General features: G+C 56.6%; 1 protein-coding gene across 1 annotated transcript; it reads left to right on the top strand.

The window, feature by feature from the left end:
• Positions 1–1,224: 1,224 nt before the first annotated feature.
• PPRC1 (PPARG related coactivator 1) lies at positions 1,225–15,873 on the top strand. The gene is made up of 15 exons (XM_059852286.1): positions 1,225–1,531; positions 1,617–1,891; positions 5,720–5,863; positions 6,006–6,161; positions 6,550–6,669; positions 7,043–9,779; positions 10,194–10,247; positions 10,623–10,683; positions 11,034–11,119; positions 11,287–12,085; positions 14,212–14,385; positions 14,552–14,615; positions 14,832–14,953; positions 15,091–15,242; positions 15,542–15,873. The coding sequence occupies exons 1-15, from the start codon at positions 1,225–1,227 to the stop codon at positions 15,643–15,645; spliced, it is 5,355 nt and encodes a 1,784-aa protein (XP_059708269.1). The 3' UTR covers positions 15,646–15,873.
• Positions 15,874–23,239: the final 7,366 nt, after the last annotated feature.

Here is a 23,239-nt window from a genome sequence, read left to right as displayed (position 1 = left end):
ACAGGAAAAGAGGGTGTGGAGCAGGATAAGGAAAGCTGCAGGGCTCCAAGGGGAACATTGCTCGACATCCCTGTCAGCACATCTCTGGGTGCCAGGTTACAGACAGCTTCTCCTCAGGCCAGTGGACAGAAACGTTGACATTTCAAAAGTGACTTGTTCCTTAACCACACCTGGGCTGCAGAGAACCTGGAACGCTTGCCCAGCCTCCCCAGATTCCTTTGCAGTGCCAGAAGCAGGTGGTGGCCTGAGGAGCCGATTACATCCAGCAAAATCCCCCACGCCCCAGCAGTGTGCTCACATTCACCCATTGCAACAGGTGTGCTCTGCAGCACTCAGACATGGATCCATAGCCCTGGAGAAGGAAACAGCCACCTGCCTGCTGCTTAGACAGCATCTTGGCCAGATACAAGTACTGTGAGCTTCTTGGATGAGGAGGTGGAAGGGAGTAGCTCCCCTGGACAGAGAGCCTGTGTGTGGCTATGGAGGAGCAGCCCCTGCGAGGCAGGAAGTGACATGAGACTAGTGATCATATTTTAATGTCCCTTGTGGCAGGGGTGGAAGGAAGGAGAGCAGGATGAGGCCCCATGTGTCAAACATAGTTCAGTCCAATGACCAGGCACACAGGGCTGAGAAAAGCAGCTCTATCCTGTGGATCCCCAAGGGAATCTGGCCTGGGCAGGCCTGTGCTCCAGGGACTGATGTCAGGGACAATTACCCCCTGCCAGGTAAATCGTGCACTTCAGAGCTCCAGTGACATGTCCACACTGCACCTGTGCTGCTGTAAGCACATCCCTGAACTCCATGAGATGATCCTACCGTCTGTATGGAAGCCAGAAGAGCCATAGAAGTGATAGAGTCCCCAAAGGGACTCTGGGCTTCCTGAACAGAGGGTACCAAGCAGGGCCAGGCCAAGCACCTGTGCACACTGGCATCCCTTGCCTTCTTGAGGAGCCAGGCTGGATAGCAACTGTGCCCAGTGAGCCCAGTTTGGCTCTCACATTTTCCAGGGGATCTTCTGTGTGCCAGCTTTGGAGACAAGCACAAGCCTAAGCACAAGCAGTGACTTGGGTTCCCTGCCCCATTGCCATGCGAGGAGGCTGCACGGCAGCTCACGGTGCCCCATCCCTCCTCTCATTTCCGATAGTATTTTTAATCCCCCCTGTGCCCACCACATGTGCGCTCACCTCCACCGGCCCCACACGAGCTGGGGCTCAATGGAGCACCATGGCAGTGCTGCACGGGCACCTCAGGCAGAGGGAACGCTCACAGCCAGGAGACGGCGAGCCGCTGCACCCGCAGCAGCTCTGCCCCTGCTTTCCGGAAAGCGCGGGGACGCAGGTCGGCCGCGCACACGCGTGTGCCACAGCCGGCAGGGCGGGCCCCCGGCGCCGCGGGAAAATGCGCGCCTGCCCCGCCTCCAGGGGGCGCTTCCCGCCAGTCCCGCCCGCGCCGCCCCTCCCACCGCGCGTCGCGGGGCTGGGCCGACCCTCCTCGTCCCTGCCCACCGCAACGATGGCGGCGAAGCCCGAGGGTCTGCCCGCCCTCAAGATGGCTGCCCGCGCTGCCGAGGCCGGGCGCCCCCTCAGGCTGGTGTTCGCCTCTCTGCGGGCGGCCAGCGGCGAAAGGGTGCGCTCCCGGCGTGCCGCGCGCGGGCGGGGCGGCGCGGGGCTCGCCGGGAGCTGTAGTGCGGGGTGGGCGGCGGTCACGTGGCGCTCTCGGCAGTGGCCGCGCTGGGAGCAGAGGCGCCAAGATGGCGGCGCGGCGGGGCGGAGCGGTGCCCGCCGCCAACGGGGCCGGTGCCGGTGGCCCTGCCGCCGCGGCTGCTCCGCGGGGCCTGGCGAGCGGCGGAGCTCTGCGCGAGTCGCCTTTCCGCGCCGGCAGCCCCCTGCAGGTAAGGGGCGGCGGGGCGCGGCGGGCCGCTCCGTGACACGTGGAGGCCGGGCGCGGCTCCCGCGGCGGCTGCACCACGTGTGCGGGAGCGGGCCCGCTGCACCGGCGGCGGGCGGGAGTCGCAGCACGGGCCAGCGGCGCCTCCGCTGGTCCCGGAGTGGGGTGCCCTTTTTTTGGGTGGGGGAGTGGGGTGCCCGCAGCTCCCCCGCCGGCGTGGGGCGTCGGCGCGGAGAGATTATGGGTTAAGAGGGGCCGCACCACGGCCACGGGACCCGGCGAGACGGGTGGCTTGGTGTCCCCTGCGGGAGATGACACCCCGGCCTTGGGTAGTGGGGGACAGAGGGATGCCGCTCGGGTCATTCCCCCGCGGTCCCTCCATCCCGGCGCTACTCTCTGCCACCTGCGGCCGCGCTGGGGTTGGCGCTTTTTGGGACACCGACACTCGCCGGTTTCGGTGGCAGGAGCTCTGGTTGCAGAATGTGGCCCGGGCCGGGAGAGGTTTCCCCAGCCGTACCGAGAGCTTATCCACTAAAAGCGCGGCTTTATCCCTAGCAAGAGGTTCCCGCGCCGGGGCAGGTGTGGGGCGCGGCGCTGCCGCTGTCACCGTCCCCGGTGGGCGCCTGCCGGGGCTGGGCTGGATGCGGGTGCCCTGCTGTCTGGACGGGGAGCGCGGGGATGGCAGCACCCCAGGAGGGGACGCGGAGGCACCTGCGTTGTGCCTTTGTCGGGATTTTTTGGGTAGAGCCCTAGGCTTCTGCCTCCGCCAGGGTCCTTCTGCGTGGTGAGGGGCTGCGGAGGAGATCCCCCCATCCCGACCTCGAGCTGGAGGACGCCAAGCTTGTCTCGCCCCTCCCCGACGCGAGCCGAGTGGGCTGCGTATGGGGGAAGAGAGGTGTGTTCCCGCCTGGTGCTTGCCGAAAGCAGCAGAGGAATCCAGGGAGCATCCTCTGGCTGTGCCGCGCTGGCCGGGCGGAGCCCCCCGGCTTCCCGGGCTTACCCCGCGCCCTTGCCGGCAGCTCCGGCGCTGTAAGAGCAGCCTTGGCAGCCAGCCGGGGACCATGGCCGCCCTGTGCTCGGGGCGTAGCCGCAGCACGCCGGGCACACGTGTCAGCAGCGGCCTGCGGGGGCCTCCGTTGTCCCTTCCGGGGAGCAGAGCAGCGAGCGCACTGTACCCTGCGCCGGATGGGTGCCGGAGGAGCTGGTGGCCTCGCTTAGACTGTGTCCATTGCAAGCAGTTAGCTCCAGTCCCGGTACCCCGCGTGCCCAAAGCCCACTCTGGGGCTGTGGGCATCCTCCCTTCTCCCCGGCAGTGCTGGTTGCCTGGGCATAGCGTGGCCAGAGCCGAAGCCTGTCCTTGAACATTCCCGTGACCCTCTTCCCTGCAGCGCTGCTTAAAGCAAACACAGGGAGCTGTGAAGGAAGGCACGGCGGGTTCCCCCCTTCCCTCCGGGCTAGGAGTGACAGGGGTCTTGGCAGGGAGGAGAGCGGGCAGGGACGCTGGAGCAGGCTGGGCTGGTTCGTACCCCCGCCCCGACGCACAAGCGATGCTCAAATGATGAGGGCTGCAGGAGGTGCCCGTCCCCAGGTGGATCAAAGGGAATCCTGGGGGAACACAGCCCAGGCCGGTGACTCACGGCTGTGAGACTCCTTGTTGCAAGGCGCTGAGTCAAGGGAGTCGAGGAAGGCATGGGAGATTGCCCGCCCTCCCTCCCGGGCTGCGGGCAGGAGCCACAGGAAGAGGCCATTTGAGTGGAAGGGTTTTACTTCCCTCCCTCCTAATGTCCAGCGCTGATCACAGCTGGAAAGCTTTTATTACATGTTTTCTTTGGGGATAGCCGCCCTGTGGCCAGATGGGCAGGGCTGTGCAGCCCCGGGGTGTCCTTCGGATCCCTTTGCCATCTACAGGCAGGGGTCAGATGGTCCCTGCGTCCTTGGGCTGCTGATGCTCCATCCTGCTGGCTCCTTCGGTGGCCGGGGTACCTCTGCCTGCCGGTCACCGGTCACCGCTGACTCAGGGTTGCACTCTGGGGCTGGGCGTGTGAGCCTGGATGTCCTCCCAGTATCTGCGTGAGGATTGGTCGGGAATCGCAGCCAGGCTGCGCCTAGAGGGCTGCCAGCAGGCTCTGTGCTGCGCTCTGACCAGCACCACCAGCACCGGCAAGGGAGGGGACTGGAGATGCTGGGCAGGAAAACTGCACTAAAACTGCTCCACAGCCTGATCTGCATGGTGGCGTGAAGTGGGGTCCTGGTGTCACTGGTGGGCTCCACTTCCAGGCAGAGGGCCCTGGAACAGGCTGGTCTGGGCTGGCAAGCTGTCTGCTGAACCCCAGACCACTGTAGACTCCTGGTCCTTAAGGCTGTCATGTCACAGACTAGGGGAATTTGGGATGGGTAGCTTCGGGGCATTGCTGTGGGTGTCCTGGCTTTGATTCCCTGCCTGGTATTGGGCTGCCTGTATGCTGGGGTTGCACAGGGCTCCTGGCTGTGCTGTGGCTAGCAGTACCTGCTTAGTCTTATCAAAGGAAGTCTCTGAAGAGCCCCAGGGACCAGGGGCATGTGGGTTTGGTGCTGTTGTATTTTAGAAACATCTATTTCGTGAAATGCCTGCTGTCTCTCTGGTGCAGTTTACTGCTTGCTAGAAGAGGATTTCAAAGTATTTGCAGCTTCTCTCTAGAGACAAGGTACAATTTGTTCTGCATGGGCACAGGCTCACGCAAGCTGTGGTACCTACATGAAACAGAGGTGAACTGTATCATATGTGCATCCCCCAAGTTTGGCTGTGTTCTCACGGTGCTGGTGCTGCTCCAAGGGCAGGAAGACGGGTTGCAGCCTGCTCCTGGCTAGCTTTGGGAGGGAGGTGTACTCTCCCAGGGCTCTGTCCTTGGTGCCCTTATCTTCCCAGCCTCCATTATCTCTCTGCCTAAGCCCATCTACAAACAGGAATTCGCATCCCGTCTCGTGCTGGTGCCACGCCTGTGCTGCTGCTCTGCTCTGTATGTCCTGTGGCTCTGCTCATCTGGGGGCTGCAGCCTCTGCCCTTGCCCAGCATCTGGCTTTTCCTGGCTGTCCTGCAACATGGTTGTGTGACACCCTGGAGTGCAGTGCAAATACTTTTTTGAAGTTACCCAAGGATCCCTGGAGCATTCAGTTACTCAAGCATCGCCCCTGGCTGGGGGCTGGAAATAATGTGAGGTTGGGAATTTGGAGGAGGAAGAGTAACAAAGGTGGTTTGGTTCTGGATTGCAAGCACAGACCATGTCCTCCTGTAGCCTGCAGCAGCGGTATTGGGGTAGGGCTCCGGCAGTGGCAGCTGGCTGCACCCCTCTTGCTGACTCCTGCACTTTTGTTATGAGTTTTGTAATGGTTTTGGGCTTATCTGAAGCACCAACAGCCAGAATTGGAGGAGCGTGTGACAGTCCGTGGGGTGGCTGGAGCTGGTCTGTCCCTCCCTGTCCTGCACGACCACTGTGTGGTGTTGGGTAGAGCCTGGTGTTTTATCCATTCGTCTTTCCCAGTCATGCAGCTGCAGAGTGAATCAGGCAGAAATTTTCGGTGTGGAGGCATCCTGAGTAATTGGAAAGGTCTTGGGCTGAAAGCAGCACAGGCCTTTGTGCAGTGGACTCTCCTGAAAGCAAGGGGGAAGGTCCCCTATGCCACCTTCTGACCTGCAGCTGCATCCCACCTGCTTCCCTTCATGTTCAGGGTGCTGGGGGTGCCCTGCCACAGTTTGCAGCACAAGCTGTTCAGAGCCCATGTGTACTGTGAGGAAATCAGTGCTGTTAGTGGGGCTGTGCAAAGTGTTTACCTGGCTCCCCATGCTCCTCAACAGTGCTTTTCCCTTGAGGACGATGACCTGAACTTAACATCGTTGGATGCAGAAACCATCTTAGAGGCTGAAGAGATCCTGGGGACAATGCAGAACTATCTTGACTCCTCTGTGATCTCCATCATTGAGGATCTTTCTCTGAGTGAGGTGGGAGCTCACACACAGATGTGGGATGTGGTGGCCGGGTTGGCCTTGGCTGTGGCATGGGTGGGGGTGATGGCAGTGTCCTCAATGTCCAGGTCTTAGGGCTGTATCCCATCACCCTCTGAGACCATCCCTACCCTTGCAGCAGAGCAAGGCCTGCCTGGATGCACAGAACGAGCTGTCCCTGCTAACTGCCATCACAGAGATCCTGGACAGCACAGATGATGAGACCTTGTCCCCCTTTGACACCATCATGGATGCAGAGCTGCTGACCTCACCTCGTGAGCGGGAGAATACCTCGGTATGTTGGGGGCAGATGCAGCCTGACCCCAGAGCCCATGGGAAGATGCTCAGGCGGGGCTCTGCTATGTCCTAGCATGAGGGTACCCTGAAATAGTAGGACCCTGGTCCACAGTACCCTGAGATGTACTCTCATGACAGTTCCAATGTGAGAGAAGTGCTCTGGAGGGCCATGCCTCCCCCTTGAGTCTTTATATAGAGCCAGAGATGTGCCAGAGGCTTTGGGGAGCAGCATGTCACCAGTGGGAGCTGTGTGCAGTGTGGGTGAAAGGGCTGTTTGCTCTTGGGCTTTGTGGGGTGAAGTGTATGGGCACTGTGGGGTTGGAGGTGGCCTGTCCCCTCCAGCAGCATAGGCCTGCCACTGTCTCATCTTTTGTCCATCTTTCCAGTTTCAGAAGTTTCTCACCTTATCCCGCCCATTGCTGGAGTGTGAGAGCCCTACCCTGGAACAGCCTAAGGCTCTCAGGCCTCTCAGCAGCAGCAGCAACAGTGTCTCTGTGGTTGGGAAGGTGAGCAGCTGAGCAGGGCAAGCTGAAGCAGCAGTGTTGGGATGGTGCTGGGATAACTGCCTCTGCTGTAGCCCCCAGCCCCAGCCTTCCCTCCTTGCACGGGCATCCTTTCCCTGAGATGATGCTTTTGCAAGGCACCAGTGGCAGTGGGAGCAGGGTCTGCCTCATGTGGTGGGTGCCAGGGACTGGGGATGCTCCCATAGCAGTATCAGATTTCCAGCTCTGTTGTGTTTTACTGGGCAGGTCAGATGTGTCCCAGCTTTTTGTCTGCCATGGGGCTTTGCTGTAGAGTTGCAGCAGACCCAGTTGGCTGTCCTGGGGGAGTGCTGCTAAAAGCCCAGGAACTGATGTTTGCTGTGGTCCCCCTTCCCAGACTGACACAGATGTGGCCTGGGACCGTGCTACTCATGGCCTTGAGGACCCAGTGCTGCCAAAGAAGCAAGTCTGCAGTACCCCGAGAGTGGAGAGGAAGGTGGGCTGGCACCGAGCCCGAGAGCAGCCCCTGCCACAGCGCAGTGATGGCGAGGAAGAAGAGGAAGAGGCTGCCTTGAGCCTGGAGCTAGACAGAAGCATGGAAGCTGTGAATTTCTGTGTGAGCGAGGCAGGGGCGGCGCTGGAGGAGCATGAAGACCCCTGCATCATCAACACAGGTGATGTATCCCTGAGTGAGCTGGTGAAGTCCATGCACCCCTACTGCCTGCCCACCTTCACTGTGTGCCTGGACCCTGACACGGAGCCTGTGGCCAAGGAGCTTCTGAGCAGTCCTGTCTTGCTGGAAATTGTGCCTGGAGAGGGAGAGAGTGTGGAGATCCCTGTGGTTCTGCAGCCCTTGACTCCCAACTCCCCTGACCTGGAGCTCCTGGGAGTAGAGGAGACTATCAGGGAGTCAATCCCAGAAAATTGTGGGGAGCTGCCAGGACCTCCAGCCCAGGAAAATGGGTTGGAAGAGGAGAAGGAGGAAAAACTTCCTGGGAAGGAGCCTTCATGCCCTACCCCAGAGGCCACCTCCCCACTGGAGACAGCGGCACCTGGAGCCTCAGGTCCCAACCACAGCTCCTGGCACAGCACAGAAGCCCCAGCAGGTGGAAAACGTGAATGCTCTGAGAAGGGACGGGGCCGTGAGAGAGCAAGGAAGAGTCGGAAAAAGAAAGCAGAGGAGGACCAAAGCAAGCAGGCCAGGCCTGGCAGGGACTGTGTAGCCCACCGGCTCCGTTCCACTGGCTCTGGACAACCCCATGTCCAGCCACCCATCAGCCGGCAGCGGGCAGAGTGTCCCTCTGTTCAGGTCTCAGACTTCCTGGCACAGCAGCTGGAGCGAGCCAGGAAGGAGGGGCAGATGGAGCTGAATGCTGAGCGGGCACCTCGGTCCCGGGACAGGCCTCGGAGCACAGCAGGGACCTTGCTGCCCAAGAAGGTGAAGCAGGAGCTGCAGAAGGAGCCAGCGCCTGAAATCGTGAATGTGGCCATGGAGAAGAACAAGACTCTGGTGTCCCTGGAGAAGACTGCACCAAGCGTGGAGGGGCAGCCAGCAGCTGCATGTCCCAGCCAGACAGACCGGGCTGAGGGCCAGGGAGATGCGCAGCCATCTGCTGGACAGAGCAGTGGGGTCTCGGAGGCTGCCTCTCAGCTCCCAGAGCAAGGTGTTGGGCTGGAGCCTGCCCAGAGGCTGCCAGCAGCAGAGCCGAGTGAGGACCTGCCTAAGGAAGCCAAGCCCAAGGCCCTGAGCCTGCGTGAGTACCGCATCCGCATGCTGCACCGTCAGCCCAGCACGGGTGGCAGCCAGGAAGGCAAGAAGCAAGTGTCCAGCAAGTGGCCCAGTGTCCCCGAGCCTCCGACAGAGCTGGCGGAGATCCCCTGCCTGGTGTCACCCATGCGCTCTGCCACCGAGGCAGACAGTGCTCAGAAGGGACCAGACAAACCCACCAGCCCTGCTGCTGTCCCTTCTCCTGCCAGCAAAGCTCCCACTGCTCTGACTTCAGCCCCAGCACCTGCCACAGCTCCACCACCGCCATCAACACCAATGCCTTTTGTTGCACCAAACGTGCCCCCAGCTGCTGGGGTGGCCCCCACAGGGATGCCGCCAGCCTCTGCCAGTGCTTATGCCCTTTACCCACCAGTGCCTTCCTGGCCCTGCTTCAGCCCACAGCCCATGGGCTGCCATGGTTTGCCCCCACCACCCAGTGTCAGCTCCTCTAGTACTTTTCACGTGGTGCCTGGCCTCCCGCCTCCAGCCATGGCCTGGCCCCCTCCACCTTTGCCACCCCCGCCTCCATTTGGCCCAGGCGGCCCCTATGCCCCAGTTGGGTGGGCACCACCATCCTACTGGCCTGGAATCCCCGTGCCGCCTCCGGTGCCTTCCCTTGCGTACAGGGACACCGGAGCAGCAGTGCAGGCCACCACCGCCTTCCCAGCTGGCAGCCACCCTGGCACAGCCCCTCTGCATGGGCAGTCTCCTGCTGCCCCTATGCTCAGCTGCCCGGAGCCACCAGCCTTCCCCGCCCAGTCACCTGCTGCCCCAGCCAGCGAGATGGGGCCTGCAGGTGGCCCAGCCAGGCCGGCAGCTGGCAGGGTGTCAGATCCCAGGAGGCAGGCACGGCTGGCGGGGGAGAGCTCCCTCCCCAAGGCCCCTCTGGCTCCAGCCCCAGCCCAGCCCCTGCCAGCCCCGTCAGCTGCTGCTGCCCAGCCCAGCAGGGTCCCTCCTGCAGTGCCAGTCCCCCAGGCTGTCCCCACCCAGCCTCTAGAGGAGTCCCAAGCTGCAACTCCCAACCAGCTCCCAAAGGCCCCCCCAGCTGCCATCTGTTGCCCAGCAGAGGTGTCTCCTGCCCCTGTTGGGGAGTCCCCTGACACCCATGCCACGGAGAAGGCTGTAGGGCCAGGGAAGGAGGCAGCGGAGAAAGCCCTATTGGAGCCCAAGGCAGCTGCTGAGCAGGAGGTGCCTGGCCAAAAATCCACCTCCCAGGCTGTGGCACCACCACGGAAAGCAAGTCGAGAGAGCAGCGTTCCCACCAAGGCACCCGCTGTGCGGCCATGGAGGCACCAGCCACTCCTCAGCCCAGCCCAGCCCAGAGACAGCAGCAAGGACATTGTGCAAGCCTTCATCAGCGAGATTGGTGAGTGGGAGGGCTGCAGGACGCTGGGTTGAGTGTCAGCAGCCAGCAAGGCTGCAGTGCTGCCAGCAGCCTGGGTAGCAGGACCGGTTCCTGGCACTTATGGGGGTGAGGGTGGCAAAGTCATACCCACAGGCTTGCAGTCTCTTCCCAGTACTCTGCCAGGATGTTGCCTACAATGAATGGTCTGGGCTGGCTGTCCTGAAACTACTTCCTTCTGGGACTGCAGAGCTGGGTGCTCCTGTCCTTGTGGGAGACACACAGCTGCTGCAGGCTCTGTTACTGGCTTTTCCTCCCCAGTGCTTGTCCCACCATCCAGGGAGGCTGATGTGGGGGAAGAATGGGGTTGGGGTGCATCATTGCAGTCCTGGTGGAATTCTAGCTGATCTGACTTGCTGTGCTTTCTCCCTGGCTCAGGGATTGAAGCCACCGACCTGTCCAGCCTGCTGGAGCAGTTTGAGAAGTCTGAAGGTGCGGATCTGGCATGCCATCCCCTGCAGGGCTCCCTCCATCCCATGCTGGCCTCCCTGGGCTGTCCATGCTCCCTGTGTCAGGGTGGTAGTGGGAGGGCTGTGATGCTGCTGTGGGCTCATGTTACCCTGCCCTGGTGTTCTGTCCTGCGGCTGTCTCTGCCTCCATCTCCTTGGCCTGTGGAAATATCTGGGGGTCCCCATGGCAACCAAAGGGGTGGCGAAGAGTCTGTGAAGGAAAAAGGATGTGCAGCCCCTTTCTTCAGGGAGCTGGGTTTCAGGTGCTGTGCTCTTCCAAGCTGTTCCTGGGGTGCTTTGTTGACTCTGTCCTTCAGCCCTTCTTGTTGCCACTCTCACCTACCTGTTCTTTTTTCAGCCAAGAAGGAGGAAACTCCTGTACAGCCCCCTGAGGAAAGGCAGCTGACAGGGAGCTCTGGGTGAGTAGCAAAACCTCGGCAGCTGGTGCCGAGCGTGGAGCCCAGCAGAGCAAGGGCGCAGGGCAGCTTTCAGTCCTGGCAGGATTTGAAGTGTGCTGGGGCTGTGTCCACTGGCCCAGGAGGGGCTGAGCTTGTTGCTGGACTGGGACAGAACTGGCACTTAGGGGGGAAAATTGGGACAAGCAGTGATGGGTATGACCAGGCTGTGCAGGTTTTATCCTTGTAGCTCTCTTGGATCCTCTGTCCTCATGAACTGGCCAGTGGGACTGATAGAGTGGGTGCCCCAGGTGTGGGGAGTGGGACTGGGCCTTGCTTGCTTGTGTTTGACAAAGCTCTTTTCCCATTTTCAGACCTGAGACCCAGCAGGAAGCACCAACCCAACAGGACAGGAAGCCCCCAGATGGCCTGCAGGCCTCTGAGCTGGCCAATGTGGCAGGTAAAGAATACTTGGGACAAGGGAGGGTAGTGTGCCGTGTCGTGGCAGGGCTGTTGTGTGTCTGGGGGGACACCTTGGGGAGTGAGGGGGGCTGGGATATGAGGGAGCCCCAGCTGAGTGGGTTGCAGCAAAGGGCTGCTCTTGTAAGCGTTCTGGTGCTCTCCCAGGCCTCACGCCCCCAGCGACACCTCCTCACCAGCTCTGGAAGCCTTTGCCTGCTGTCTCACTGCTGGCCAAGACCAAGTCACCTGGGTCCATGCCCCAGGAAGGGCCCCAGAAGTCAACCAAGCTGATGAAAGCCAAGCCACTGCTCCCAAACAAGATCCAGGTGAAGAGCTTGGTGCCAGCCCCTGCCAGCACAGCCCCCAGCCACGTCTGCTCGGGAGACCACGACTACTGCATCCTGGGTGCACCGCAGCCCGAGAGCAGCAATATCCCTGGCACGCAGCCCCCTGCCGAAGGTGGCTCCCGCTGGAATGTCAAACACCACCGGGACATCACTATCAAACCCATCTCCTCCTTAACCAAACGGACGCTGGACCAACCTGAGCCCACCCCACCAGCCCCTAACACCACCATGGGGCACAGCCCGGAGCCCCTGGGGATGGCCTGCCCAGCTCCCCTGGATTATCGGACTACCATCCCCAACAAGGCCACCACTGGGTGCAGCAGTCCCCCCACCTCAGTGCTCCTGTCTCCAGCTGCATCCCCCTGCCGGGACCAGGAGGTGCAGACTCCCAGTGCCCAGCCCAGCCATGCTGCTGCCAAGAGGTCCCTGCGCTGCTACCGGAGACCCCAGGACTCACCCAGCCCCTCTGCTGACAGCTGGAGGGCTGGCCGGAGCCGTGCCAGCCGTTCTTTCAGCTCCAGTTCGGATGGAGCTAGTGAGTCCTCATCTTCATCTTCATCCTCGTCCTCCCGATCCCGGTCACGGTCGCTCTCCCCACCTCCCAAGCGGTGGCGAAGGTAAGCGGTGGATTGCTGCTTGCTCTTGGGGCACTGTCTTGGTTTGAAAAGACAGGTGTCTGCTAAGGAGGGCAGGAGCCTCTCTTGAAATTGAAAATGTAAACACCCCCCCCCTCCAAATTATTATAATTTTGAAATTAAGGGGCTCTCAGGCAAAGATATGGGAATAGGAATAACAGTTCTTTACTAGGAAAATTAACATGAAAATGCAATAATACAAAAAACCACTGACAGTCAGAATACAACCTGATTAAATGGTGGCTGCCGTCCTTCTGGAGTGACAGCTGTGGTTCTGTTGAAGCAGTGATCCTGTAGAAGGGCGTAGTTTTTGTCTGAAGGTCCAGTGGTGGTGTAGATGGGCCTGGTCTTCCTGTGGAAAAAGGCTCCCCTGGGTTTCCAAATATCAGATTTTTCTTTAGGTGGGAATGCTTGGCTCCTCCCCCTGGGTGGAGTATCTCACAATGGGATGATGTAATTTTATGCTGTGAGAGTCAATGGCCCATTAACTGAAGGTATTTCCCTGGATGGAGGATGGGTCATAGAAGAGATAAAGAAAACTGTCCCACCTGGTTTTAACAGCTGGCCCATTAACAAAGGATATGCCTGCCCCCTCCAACACTGGAGTTATGAAGGATGGATAATGGAAGAGATTTCAACTGGTGGTGATAGAATAGGTACTTCTGGTTACATCTTTCATTGCACCCTAAGACAGGCAGTTGTCCAGTGGCCCATGTTTTGCAAGAGCCCAGACACATCTTTATGGTCCTGCTAGATGGCTGGATTTGATGCTTTTGCCCTTGTGGCCTTTCTGAAGAGGTGTTTGGCTCACAGAGGGTGGGGGAGCTGCACCAACACCCTGCCCATCCAGTTCTGGCTGAAGCCCCTCTGGGCCCATATGCCTGCAAAGCCACCACTGAGCCAGACTTCCTTACTTCTTCAGGAACACCCAAAACCTGTTACAAGTCCTTGGCTGCATCTTTGCTTTTGGATGCTTTTTCTGGAGTATTATAGCAGGTGTTCATATTTGTGCTGTGGGGCTGCTGCAGCCCTTGGTATAGAAATGAGAGGAGCTACTGTGGAGCTCTCCAGGGAGCTGCTGGAGGCAAGTAGGGAAAAACCTGTCTGGCTTGGCTGCCTCAGGGACTCCCTGTTCTCCTTATCCAGGAAAGTGGGACACTTTGCACTCTGTGGGATGCATTTCTTTCAGAGTCCTTGTGCATCGGAGTGATGTGCACACTGTCCCAGTTGGGCTGGGAGGTGGTGAAGGGTTTCTCCTTCTGTCGTTCTCTTGGTGTTCAGCTGGTTCTGGAATGTCCCTGGACATGAGGGGCCTGTCCAACCAAGACCCCTTCATTGATAGCCAGTAAATGCAGAGGCTGGAGCTGGAAAGGACAGGTATAAAAGTGCTCTGTTTGATGGATGTGCAGCTTGGGGATTGTGAAGCAAAACGTCTGGCTTGGCTTTCCAGCAAATCAGCTGGCCTTGTGCTGGAAAATGTCCCTATGTACTGTGCCAGCCTGACTTGCTGTCTTCCAGGAGAATGTGGCATAGGAATATGTGGCAGAGTCAGGCAGCATGCCCTGCCAGGCCTGGGTTTGTCCATGGCGGGACCACCTATGGCCAGCATGTCTGGAGAGGGACTGTGCTCCTGGCTGGAGGCAGCACAGCTTAATCCCAGTTGTGTTTTGGTCCTGCTGTCCTTAAGCTTTCCCTGGCCCTGCTGGAGAAACTCTTGCAGTCTCTGTTCACGTGGCTGTTGAGCACAATGTGGATATAGTGTTGTCCTGTGCATCGTGTGGAGCTCAGCACAGAAGTCCCAGCCCTTTCTGAGCCCTCCCAGGCACAGCCCTGTGCTTCACAGTTCCCCCATGACTATTTCTTGCTCTTTATAAGCTGTGCCTCCTGTGAGCCTGCTCCCTTTTCTCTGAGGCATTGGGAGCCAAATGGAGCAACTTTTCTGTAATGTTGTTGCTCTGGCACTCTTGGACAGAGGCTTCCCCATGCTGGGGATGGGTCCTGTCCGAGTGGGATGCTGGATACCATGGGGACAATGGATATTTTTTTCTACTTGGAGCCTTATGATGCTGGACAAAGGGAGGGCTCAGCTGTATCTCTCCTTCCCCCAGGTACCGCTCAAGATGTTCCCACAGCTCCTCCTCTCGCTCCAGCTGTGGGTCATGTGGCAGGTCCCGGGACAGGTCCTCATCCTCATCATCAACATCCTCCTACTCATCCAGGTCCACATCCCGCAGCCAGTCCCGCTCCCCCTCGCCCCGTGGGAGGAGTAACAGGTGGAGAAGGTGAGCATGGCCATCCTGCAGGAGTGTGAGCTCTCCCCAACCCATCTCCCAGCCTTCTGTGGAGGGGGGATGGAACCACTCCTTCAAGGTCTCACTTGTGTTTGAAATCACTCTTCTGAGACCCCCATGATTCTGTAGCTCATGTGTCTGGTTTCTGCCCTGGCAGATACAGTTATGATGCACAGGACCACTACCAAAGGCAGAGGATCCTCCAGAAGGAACGTGCAATAGTGAGTGATGGAGGGCTGGGAATCTGGGACTGGAAATTTGGGGGTTCACAGCCGCTCTGTCGCTTCAGAAACAGAGGGGGTTTCTGCAGGGGGCTGCAGTCTTGCCAGCAGCATTGCTGGGAGGCCCTGGCCAAGGCACGGTGTGGTGGGAAGCCATGCAGGGAGGGTGTTCTGTGCGAGAGGTCCTGCTCATGGATGGGGCATCCCTGCCCGCAGGAGGAGCGGCGAGTTGTGTTTATTGGCAAGATCCCCAGCAGGATGACACGGTCGGAGCTGCGGCACCGCTTCTCTGTGTTTGGGGACATTGAGGAGTGTACCCTGCATTTCCGCTCCGAGGGGTAAGAGCTGTGGGAAGATGGGTCAGTCCCTTCTCAGGGATGACTCCTCTTGGCCCTTTTCCCATCACTCAAGGGGATGTTGCAGACCAAGGGGGGACACAAACATAACTGTTGCTGCTGATCTCCTCCAATGTCAGGGATAACTATGGCTTTGTCACCTACCGCTATGCTGAGGAAGCCTTCGCTGCCATCGAGAGTGGGCACAAGCTGCGGCGCCCAGACGAGCAGCCCTTCGACCTGTGCTTTGGTGGCCGCAGGCAGTTCTGCAGGAGGAACTACGCTGACTTGGGTGAGTTGCACAACCTCCAAGTTGGGGGTTGGCCTCCCTGGGTCCTTCTCTTCTTTCCAGAGGCATAGGAATTCCCATCCTTGGGGTCAGTCAGGGTTGGAAGCAGAGCCACATCCAGGAGCTGTCCTGCCCTGAAGGATTGAATGGGGGCTCCCTGTCTCTCCAGCACTGTGTTGGAGGCTGGCCCAACTCTGGGTCTAGAGGCGGGCAGGTGAAACAAGCTAAGTTTGCTGTGGGAATGGCCAGGACTGTGCCAGTGTTTCCATGGGCTTAAGACAACCTCTCCCCATCTCTTACAGATTCAAACCGTGAGGATTTTGACCCAGCTCCCGTCAAGAGCAAGTTTGACTCCCTGGACTTTGACACTCTGCTGCGGCAGGCACAGCGCAGCCTGCGGAGGTAGCGGCAGGCAAGGCGGAGCACCCGCCCCCACTTTTATACTCAACTACAAAAGGCAAAAAAAGAACGGAGAGAGAGATGAGATTTTTAATAAAATGAAAAAGGAAAAAAATTTGTTTTATAACCAATATTTAAGGAGGATGGGTCATTGGCCTTCAACTGGAGCAGTCCAGGCAAGTGGCAGCCCTGGGCTTGCCCCAGACATATAATAAATACAGATGCCCAAACAGCAGCACTGCCTTGTTTCCTCCTTTGCATGGGCTATTCCCAGGTGTGGGCTTAGGCTGTGCCCCCCTCAAGACCCCAGGGACTCTGCCTGTGGTATGGCCCCATGAAATGTTGCACAGGTTGTGGACTGGGCACAGGAGTGGGATGTCTGGGGAGAGTGGGACAGGACTGAGGTCACTGAGTGTGTGAGTGTCACCGTGGCAGACTGCAATGGCCTGGCACGGGGTGAATGCCTCTCTGAGGATCCCTCTGACAGTCTCTTGGGCTCTGCTGGCCGCAGGACTTGGCACTCCGAGGCTCCCAGCTGTTTTGGGGCCACCTGCACCACCCGCAATGGCCACGGGGGGGCAGTGCAAGATCCTCCACTGCCGCTCCCAGCAGTGGGCTGGGAACGGGCTCCAGTCCTTGGCCAGAGCTCGGGCAGGGCTCTGCTCGCACCGAGCCCACGGCCCTGTGGGCCTGTCCCCTTCGAGCCTGCTTCTTGGTGTTGCTCCGGCTCGCCAGAAAGAGAGGGGAGACATCTCATCTCTGGGTTTCCCCTGAGGGAGAGGTGTTTGTGTGACTGCAGAGAGATTACAGCTGTCTGCAGTGGCATGGAGCTTGGCAGGAAAGAATGGCCAGTGGCAGGGAGGGGTAGATGATGCCTGTCTAGGCCCTCTCAGTGCACTGCAGCCCATGGAGGAGAGGAGCGATCGCAGGCAGCCCCCAAGGGAGCATGCTTGGGCCTGCTGCCAAGCATCTTTTCTGCTCCCTGCCCTTGTGCTGGCAGAGAAAAGCCCTGCCTTGGACTGCTCCTGGGCTGTGACAAGCCTGGGGGTCCCTTGCAGGTGGCAGTGCAGACTGGGAACGCTGAGATGTCATCGAGTTCCCTGGCTTCAGGACTGGGACAGGCTTGGGGTGGGGTGCAGTGGCACCTGTTAGAGCCCTCTCTTGGCACCCTGGATTAGGAAATCTTGCAGCTGCCCAGCTGGGCAGTGCTGAGCTGGGAGGGTGTGGAGGGAAGTGATGGGCAGGGGATGCCATTCCCAGGGTTTTTCATGGTGTTTTGGGGTAGGAGGGTGCTGGTCAAAGTCCCTTCAGATCCCTTACTTGGTGGAGGCAGCACCCACTCCAATAGTGTGAGAGCAGGGAGGGGAATAGGGGCAATAAACCCTGGGTGGGGGTTCAGCCAAGCTGATGCTGATGTTGCCACTTGGATCACGTTCAAGGCTCTGAGCCCTTTGTGGCTGTGCCTGGGTGTATTGCAGCACTCTTACGGACTGGCACTGTGGCTGGAGCCCACCTCTTCCCTTGCTGCTCCCCTAGATGGAGCGAGGTGCTCCTGCCTGCACACTGGTGACTTGTGCTGCTGCACTGCTCAGCCCAGGGAGGCCTCCGCAGTACCCATGAATGTGGGGTACAGTAAGGCTGCTTGCAGGTGGGCCCTGCGTGAGCTCCCACCCTGTCCTCTCCTGCCTGGCCCTGGACTTTACACAAGGGAGGGTCCAAGGAGGCAGCTGCAGGCAAGGGTGTGAGTGGGATAGAGGGAGGCAGGCAGGGGGCTGTTAATCAGTAATGCAGTTCTTCCAGGGACATCGTAGGAGGGGGTGACAGCCAGGGCCCAGTGGGGTCTTCTGGGGAGGATGTGTGTCCCTTTCTGTGAGTTCATGCAAAGCCCTGTGGCTGCAGCACACTTGCACCCCCTCTCCTGCCCAGAGATGCTAGGCCAGTGGTGGTGCTGACCAGCATCTCCCTGGTCTCAGGGCTGCCACAGGAGTGGCAGATGTGGATCCAAGAGTTACAGGGAGAGTGTCTGTTAAACCAGCTGTGAAAACACTCTCCAGCTGTTGGGTGATTCAGGCCTGAGGAAACTCTTGTATGCCTTAGAGCTGGGCTTGTTTCTACAAATACTTTAGGTGGTCTGAAAGTTTCTTTACAGCCTTTCCTTGAAACTGTGGAGCATCTGAAGAGGCAGGCAGGAGTGGGTAGTGTCATAGCCAAAGTGGAGCTGGGCATGGGGGATGTTTGCTCTCAGCAACCCTGGGAGACCCATAGCATATGCTGTTCCATGGACCTTGGGTGTGTGCATTTGGGCAGCCCTGTGAGCATGGCATCACCCCAAATATGTGTGCTGCTGTCTGTTGCATGAACAAGGCTGTGTCCTTGTGTTCCTACAGCTGGGCTGCACATGGTCCCCTCTCCTTCCACTGCTCCTGTGGGTGAGGAAAGGCAGGGGGTATGAAAGCATTTGTGTTGCCAAAAGAATTAACACCCTGCTGTTGTGCCCTATAAATCTTCTGAGTGTTAGAGGTTGGCTTTATTCCCCTGCGTTACAGTTTAATGGTTTCCGTTAGCAATAACCTGTCCCTGTGTTCTTGGTTATTGATTTAAGGTTTGTTGTGGAGGGTGTGAGAGTTGCAGAAAGGTGTTTTCCTGCTGTCCAGCCAGTGGCAAAAGCACTATTGCAAAGAGGAGGCAGGAGTGTGGAAAGCAGTGCACAGCCAGCTCTCTGGAACAGGGGTGTGGGGGAAGCTGTCTGGAGAGAATTGGAGACAGTGGCAAGGAGCAGCACTTGGAGCATATGCTTTGCCCTGGCAGGCAAGCCAGAGGTGAGGAGGAAAAGTGAGGCTTTGTAGGAACCCCAGTTCTGTTGGAAACAAATCTGCTTCACCACAGGATAGCCAACCTTCCTCCCACAAGCAGCAGCACCCTTTGCTGCCTATGCGAGTGGCTCTGCCCCAGGGTGCAGCAGCCCATGGCTGGGAACCATACAGAGGGTGTTTTCTGAGAGGTCACTAAGCAGAGCTGGGGGTTTCACTCTGTTTCTCTTAAAAGCACTCTCAGCCTTTCCCTTTCTGTTCCTGCTACAGACTCCAATCTTCAGCAGTTGTCCCCTCCTGCAGCAGGCCCTGTTATCTACAGTCTTCTTCTGGAGCAAATCTCTAAGGGATTGATGCTGATATCACATCTTCCTTCTCCCTTTCCCTTTTAATTCTCTCTTGCATTAGTATGTTCTGAACATGATCTCCAAGCTAGAAAGCAGCTAGAAGGGCATCCAAATTGATCTTTCATAGTGGGTAAAACCCACAAGATGAGGGACTTCTGCTCTGTGCATAAGCTGTTTTGGAGCCCACATGCAGAAGGCAGTGGGGCAGCAGGAGAGTCTGACAGCAGCACTCCTTGCACATCTCTGCCCAGGGCTGAAGACTGCACAGCCCTTGTCCTCATTGCTTTGCAGAGCTCAACATTTTCTTAGCAACAGCACAATCCCATATCCTCAGGAAAGTTTATTCTGGGACCACGGAGTTGGGTGCTGCCAGGTGTGGAGTACGCACATTTCTGTGAGGTGAGTGTGCTTTCCCACACTTAAGGATATTCACACTTCAGAAGTTCAGCATACTCATCCTGAAAGCTGACAGGGACCCCTGTGAGCAGAGGTGCCAGGCAGGAACCTGGCTATGGTCCTTGCTGTTGACACCCATTCCTGACCCTAGGACCACCAGTCCTTGAGAGTCAGACTTACTCAACATACCCAAAGGCTCAGAGCTCCTGATCCAAACCAGAGATTGCTGCTGTGGCACATCTGTGCCTCCCCAACCTGGGTTCCCTCCACCAGGAACCTCAAGGGGTAGCCATCTCCAGGGTGCCTGCTGAGAGTGGCCATGGCAGTCTGGTGCTGGGATTGATGCAGGTGGGCTCAGAGGAGGCCCAGAGAGCTGGGAGAGGTGCTCATCCCATTTTGGCACGTAGCACCTTCAGGTTTGGGGCTCCCTCGCTCTCACCACACTTTCTCTGCTCTCTTACACATTCCTCATCCTAAATCCCTGCCAGCCTGCTTGCAAATAAGCCCTGGAGGTCAGCCAGTGGTTGTATGTCCTTTAAATCTGCGCTTGTACAGCTGAGAGCCTGGGTTAATGCCCCTGTTCCCTCTTACAGCCGCTGCTACAGTTACTGTGTGTGCTTGTGTTCACATTGGGAAGTCCTCCAGGGTCACCCTATAGTCCAGTGTCTGCAGCTGGGAGTAAACATGCAGTGAACATCCTGTTGGTGTCTCTAGTCTGGACACCTGCTCCACTCACCTCACAAACCAGGTGCTACAAGTGCTTTCTGACTCCTCTCAGAAAAAGACCCGCAGCTGTAACATGCTACAGGAAGCAGGTGGGAAGATTAAGGGACCATTGGTCTGCAGCTTGGCAATAGCAGAGAATTAATGAAAAAAAAATTACATAAGGTCTAGAAAATAGATGTGAACTTGGGGAAGTAAAAACCCGAAGCAAAACAAAGCAAAAAGGCCCCAGTCAAAACCACACACACACAAAAAATGCAACCACAATTTTTCTGTCAATCTAGGAAAATTCCCTCCTGACCCTAATCTGGCAATAGCATTAAGCCTGATGTGTCAGCAGACCTCTGGGACTGTAATGCTAGGAGCACCGATGCATGAGACCTAGAGCTTGCTTTTAGTTTACCAAAAGAAGGAAAACCTCAGTACCTTTAGGAGCAAAGTAAGAGGGAAATTACATTCTTCACCATCACAATGACCAGCAGAAACCCAGAAGCCTGGGATAAAGCACCACCTCCTCCAAACACCCTTAGTATTGCGGACTCCTTGGCCAACCTGGATCTGTATGGCAGGCTGAGCCGCCCATTTCCAGGGCTCCTTCACTTACAAATTAATGGAGGGAATTCTATCAAAGTGTGTGTTAAAATGATGCAGGTTTTTCTGCCTCATTACCCTTCTCAGAAGGCTGGTCCAGAACATTAATCCTGGCAGGGGTATAAGATCTCTAATTCACCATCTAAACTTAGTAAATACTTTTTGCCATTATTGTACATATTGCATATTTCATAACAATTTTATTTATAATTTCTTTCAGTGGTTCTTCAGAAATACATCTGTCCCCTCTCAGCCCGTCTGGCCAGAAGAAACCAAACTCTTTTATCAGCTGATTCTTAATCAGCTGGTATTTGTTTGTCTCAGCATCCAAATTGTTTTTCTCTGTGCAGTGGAAATTTATCCTTCCTGGATGTAGAGCTGCAAGGATATTCTGGAGGAAGTCTCACAATGCCTTGCGCAATGGCAATAATGTTTCTGTCTCTGCTAAAAATAACTTGTCTGATGCGTCCTAGCATAGTGCCATTCCTTTTCCACAGAAGCATCATGCTGCTGCTTCATATTCATCCTTCAGTGCAGTAAGGTCTTTTTATTCCTTCGGAGCTTTCATTTCATCAGTTCGTAGCAAATGTCCTTGCTGCTGGTCCCCAAGTGTTTAATCTGTCCTTTCTGCCACTAAATTTCACCCTGGTTTCCTCATCCCTTGACAAGGTCAAGGTTCCCTTCTTCCCCTATGAGGAACTATTATTCCCAGCACTTGCAATTCCTCCCAACTGTCTGCTCCCTCTGCATTTTGGGAGCTTGCACACGGCTCTTCTGAAATAACCAATGGATTTACTAGCCTGAATTTATTCTCCGAATCTGTGGTTAATACCTGTCCTGCAGCCTGGTCGTGCTTGTGTCTGATGCAGCCTGGCCAGTTTCTCCTGTATCTCCTCTCCAGTCTTGGGACTGATCTTTACGTTTAGCAGCAGACTCCTCTTGTTTGTAGTGCATCATCCTTTACTCTGAATTGAGTGCCTCAGTCTAAGAAACTGGCAGCCCCATCTAAAGGCTTCTTTCTATTGTGCTGTTCCTGTTTTGGTAGGTACCTCCTCACTCCCCATGATCCCTTCATCACTTTTACTGAAACAGAGTTAAACCCACTTTTGGGGTTTGATCACAGCTGGTTCATGTCTGCTCTCCCCTCACCCCTCTCCCTGCAGCGGTAGATTTGGTGTCTGCTCCTCCCTACAGGTCTGTTCCCCGACTGATGGAGGAGGCTTACCATTCAGTGAAGCTGTGTCTGAAATTATGTTGTGTTTTACTGAATCGATATGGAAATTTGCTTTCTGTCTTGTCAGAGGATATCTGAGCACTGCTATTCTGGCACGGTTTACTGCCTGGCATTCACTGTGAAATTAAAGACTCCTCTAATTGCACAGTTCCTACTCTTTATCCATCTTGTAGCCTTGAAGACAGCACAGTTTATTCTCAAGGCTATGTCTGGTGCATATGTAGCCAGCCCCCGAGCATAACTGTGCAGGGTGTTGTCTACCACCTTTTCACACACCTCCTTAGGACATATCTTATCCATGTCATTCCCTTTTATGTCCTTACAATGACCTGATTTGCTAGCAGTGCTTCACGACTCCCTGCTCTCCTCCTACTGACCAGGTGCTGCCAGTCAGCTTCTACTCTGGTTTATCTTTGTGGCATTGCTCCAGGTGGAACACTCTGCCTGTGCCAAGCATTCCAACGCATGCTGGGATGCACTATCCTCTGGCTCAACACCTTTCCAGTATGCCAAAACTCTGGCTTGCCTGATGTGGCCACAGCAAATGACAAAACATGGAGAGAAGCCTACAAAATCAGTAGCACAGGCTGTGACAAAATCTGAGAAGGAGAAAAACCTTGTATGAGGAATGGATGACGGAGATAAAGGACATGGTGTTTCCAGTTTAACCTCAAAAGATTCTGGTTAGGGGATGACAGAGCCTTAGGTGATAACGCTGGTTGGACAAATGGCTTAACACCTCCCAGCTTAATCCAAGGGAGACCCACAAGTCCGTGTGAAAATGCTAAACAAGGTAAATTGAGTGTGACTGGAAGGCTTAGTCGATGGGTGAGTTACAAGATTGTGAAATTCTGTACAATATCAATATAGCATCAAAGCACTGTTCCCAGGTGAACTGGTATTAGAAACTGTATCTTCAAATAGCATATTTTTAGAGGCAGGAAGTATGTAGAGAAGTAGCAGAAGATACACTTTTTCAGTTACCAAGAGACAGTTGGAGCTTGTCCCTAAGTAAAGCAGCTCTCCTTCAAGTACCTGGGGGTAAAGTGATTCTGGCATCCCACTCATTCACTGGAGCAATGCTCAGGAAGCAGGACTTTACCAGCTCTAGCCATGCAACCCAGAGCAGACATGATTGACAGCATCATTCGGGTGGTCTGGAGCACAACGTCTATGGCCCATCAAAGGACTTGTGAAGTGCACAAAGAACATTGATGATGTGGTGCAATGAAGATGTGAAGACCAGGCAATGTCTGTGTATCGAAACTTCCAAGACCTGGGATTGCACTCAGCCTGTAGGCAAAGCACTCAATTTGTTACAAAAACTAAGTAAATAAGAGATGATCATAATATTTGGTGAAACACTTGGTACAATGAATGAGAAACTACTTCAGGCTAAATTTTTATAAGGTTTTTATAGGCTTTGAAGTCTGGTTAAGGGACAGTTAGACCTCACTGTGGTCCGTTTTCACCAGCAGAAAAGAATGAGTTCCACCTACA

Source organism: Haemorhous mexicanus, chromosome 7, assembly GCF_027477595.1.
Source record: "Haemorhous mexicanus isolate bHaeMex1 chromosome 7, bHaeMex1.pri, whole genome shotgun sequence".
Lineage (NCBI taxonomy): Eukaryota > Metazoa > Chordata > Aves > Passeriformes > Fringillidae > Haemorhous > Haemorhous mexicanus.
This window is presented reverse-complemented; position numbering and strand designations above follow the sequence as displayed.